At 46.9% G+C, this 3698-nt stretch overlaps 1 protein-coding gene across 1 annotated transcript in view; it reads right to left on the bottom strand.

Annotated features, from left to right (window-relative positions):
* The window catches only part of LOC103590668 (peroxidasin homolog), a 38071-nt gene that overhangs the window by 24179 nt on the left and 10194 nt on the right, over nucleotides 1-3698 (bottom strand). Inside the window, 1 exon segment of the mRNA XM_008572963.1 lies at nucleotides 3235-3447. Coding sequence (XP_008571185.1) covers nucleotides 3235-3447 — 213 coding nt within the window.

The following is a 3698-nucleotide window of genomic DNA, read 5'->3' as shown; positions in this document are numbered from 1 at the left end:
TTTCCCGGTCGGGCTCTCCTGCACCTGCTCTGAAGCCAGCGGGGCCTCAACATTGCAGACACAGGAGGAGGAAGGTGGTTCTCACTCTCTGTCCCACCTGGGACTGTGCAGGTTTGGGGCGGGTCTCAGCAGAATCATGGATGTAATGGGGGGGCGGGGGGGGGAACCAGGGGCAGGAATGAGGCAGATGGGGCCCTCAACCCGATCACGGCACCGTGGGGGTCCCTGCCCAGGTGCAGCTACCCCTGACCCTAGAGCTCTCCCAGAAGGGCCCTCTGGAGACTCAGGGCCTCTGTCTTTGCCAGGAATGCCCTTGCGTCTCTCCCTCACGCCATGGGGCACAGCTGGTCCCATCTGCTCAGTGGGCTGGCATGCACCTGGCTTCGTGCTACCTCGTCTCACTAGGCCAGGAGCAGGCTGGCTTCCTGGACCCAGTGCGGGCCTCACAGGGCACTTACTGGCGTGGATGCTGATGAAGCAGATGTGTTCTCAGTGCAAATGTACTGGACCCATGAAGTCCCTGGGGAAGTCCTGTGCGGGTGGAACATGGCGAGTTCTGAACCTGAAATCCCCACCACAAACACCCAGTTATGCCTAGAAAACTCTTCCAGCCCAGGTGCAGTCCGGGGTTGTAGTAAGAGCTCATTTTAAAAGAAGAAAATGCTCATCTTCTAACCGGGGTAACATTTTCATAGTCTCCCCCACCCCTTTTTAATGTTAAACACGGACATCACATTTTAATAGAGTGATCCGAATCAGTGTCACCAGTAACTGGGCAAAGTGACATCGCATGCCTCCTGACAGGGGAGCATAACTGCGATTATCCAGCATAAATTCCAGAATGCAGAATTTGGATCCAACAGTGAGAAAAATGTCAGACAAACCCAAACTGAGAGGAATTCTACAAAAAGGAGCAAGATAAAGACTGAGAAACTGTTTCAGACCAGAGAAGCCTAAAGAGACATGAAAATGAGTTATAATTCATGACCTGGTGGAATCACCTGCATTAGGGCATAAAGATATTATCAGAACAAATAATAAAATTTGAACAAGATTTGGAAATTAGATAATAATATTTTTGTTCCTCCTTAATTTCCCAATTTTGATCATATACACATGTAAATTATTTAGGAATAAAGCAGCATCATGTCTGCAACTTCCTCAGGTAGTTTAGAAAAAAAATATGCATTTTATTTATGCATGCACGCACATGTAAATTTATACATACACACAAGTAAAATGAGAAAGGACGGTGGGTTGCATATGGCAGAATGTTAACAACTGATGAATACAGGTGAAGTATAGGAACTCTTTGTAATGTTTCAATAATTATTGCAATAATAGCAAAATTACAAGTGTCTGTGTGTCCATGTACTAGTGCCTCTGTGCATGTGTATTGTGTGTGCATGTACATACTCAGGTGCATGTTCATGTATGTGTGGGTGGGTGTGTTCTTCTCGAAGACTCACCAATGCCCACAAAGAAGTTGTAGTTTATAACCTGGGTCAAAAGAAAAAGAAACTGGGCCGGCCCGGTGGCGCACTGGATAAGTGCGCCGCTTGGGAAGCGCGGTGGTGCTCCCGCCCGAGGGTTTGGATCCCACATACAGACCGGTTCCCGCTCACTGGCTGAGCGAGGCACGGGGGCAACACCGAGGGTTGCAGTCCCGTTGCTGGTCCCCGGTCCGGTACGGGGGCAACACTGAGGGTTGCGATCCGTTGCCGGACACGGAAAAAGATAAAAGACAAAAAAAAAAAAAGAAAAAGAAACTGTATATACACAGGACTTTTCTCTTAGGTTTCTTATGTGGGCAGGTATCACGGATTAAAAACAAATATTGAAATGATTAAGAGATATAGTTCACGGAAGTTTGCTTTCAATGTGTCTTTTTAAAAAGTTGAACTGAAAAGTAGATAGCAATCAACATTCAGTCCTGTCAAACCTCAATCTTTTTTTCTTTCTCTGCTAAATTTTAGACATGGCTTTGGGGCTCAAACAAAAACAGATAAAGCTTACAATGTATTGAGCTTTGTCAGCCCAGGGCCGTGCCTGGTGTTCTCAGATGGAAACGTATCTGGAAGGCAGTGTGTCAGCAGCTGCTTAAAGCAGCTGACCAGCCCAGGGCAAAGGCTCGTGCAGGACAGGGTGCACAGAGCTGGTCTCACAGACGAAGGCCTTCAAGCACTTTGGCTTTTCTGAGCAAACGAACAGGAAAATGGGCTCTGCTCCTTCATAAGAAGCTACAAGGAGCCTGGTAAAGTTGTCTGAAAATGGATGTTTTTTTAAAATCTGAGAATAGATGAATCGGCTTTTCCCAAAGGTTTTCGAGAGAACAATTCTCTGCAAACACAGAATGACTTCTCTGCCATGTTTGTGGAAGAGCATTATGAATTGAACAAACCAGTGAGAATATAAAACAAAAACAAGACAACACAAGTAAAAACAGATGCAGGTTTCATCAGACAAAATAACAAGGATGTAAATGACATGGGTCCAAGCCCCCCCAGCTTTAATATTAAGGGGGCTCCGACGGTAGTTTGAATAAAGCCAAAACAGTGGAAATCGAGGCTAGCAGAGGGGTCTAGGAATGCAAAGGGGACATGAGACCATAGGCATGGTCACCACAGGGCCCAGCTGCTGAGCGAGACTTGTGCACGAGGGCCCCAGCGCATGCAGACGGGCGCTGCCAGCCCTCCCAGCATAACAGGAAGGCCTCCCGCCTGCAGGAGCCTCTCACTCCCCAGATGGTGTCCTGTGACTCCCTGCTCTGGCCATGCACGTGTTGTGGACATGTGGGAAACTCAGCACACATTTTTAAAACCAAATCTGATATATCTGACATGCTTATTTGATAGGTTTACTTCTCATGTTTTATCTGTGAGTACAGATATATAGGCTAACACAGAAGTATTTAGATTTGCATTAGGTTTTTAAAAAAATTAGGAGCACACCTTACATGATGGTTGTTTCCTTTTCTTTTACATAGTGTTTTAGTTATCATGTATATATCCCATGTCACTACATATTCCTCAAGATCACGCCTTTTATCTATTTATTTTTTGGCTCTGTAGCATTCCTCGGTATGTTATACCACAATTCAATACATCCGCTATAGCTGAATATTTTGTTTCCAATTCTCACTAGTGTGTAAGTAATTTAGCATGTGTTAGGCTCACCACAACTGGCTGTGGAAAGGAGGAAAAGAAGAGGAGGGAGCGGGGCCCTTCCCGACACGCACCTTCGCAGCAGTCCTGCCACACGCGGAGGTTCCCCCTGGGGATGTCAGCACAGCTGCTGTACCTGTGTGGGAACTCCGCCACCCTGAACACGTCCCCCTGCACATGTGTGATGTTGTCCAAGTTGTCGCACAAGTTCCTGGCCAGGGACGTCTGCTTGAGGTGGGTCAGCTGGGCGGGGGAGAACACCTCTGGGTTTTCATAGCACAACCTGGATTCCCCCAAAGTGGGAGCAGGGTCAGAGAAAGACAAGGACACTCACGGGTCACAGGGGCTGGGTTGCAATATTCACCCAACACCACAGACATCCCTGGTTTCAGTTAGGAATCAATTAAAAATTAGCTCAGACATGGCTCATTTCCTATCACGAAAACGGAAACGAAAGTGGAGTCTGGAATATAAAAGATGGTTGGTGGCTTTCCTGGCTAGCAAAAAGAAGAAAGGCCATGTTCACAAACAGCT

Source organism: Galeopterus variegatus, unplaced genomic scaffold (assembly GCF_000696425.1).
Source record: "Galeopterus variegatus unplaced genomic scaffold, G_variegatus-3.0.2 Scaffold853, whole genome shotgun sequence".
In the NCBI taxonomy this organism is placed as follows: Eukaryota; Metazoa; Chordata; class Mammalia; order Dermoptera; family Cynocephalidae; genus Galeopterus; species Galeopterus variegatus.
This window is presented reverse-complemented; position numbering and strand designations above follow the sequence as displayed.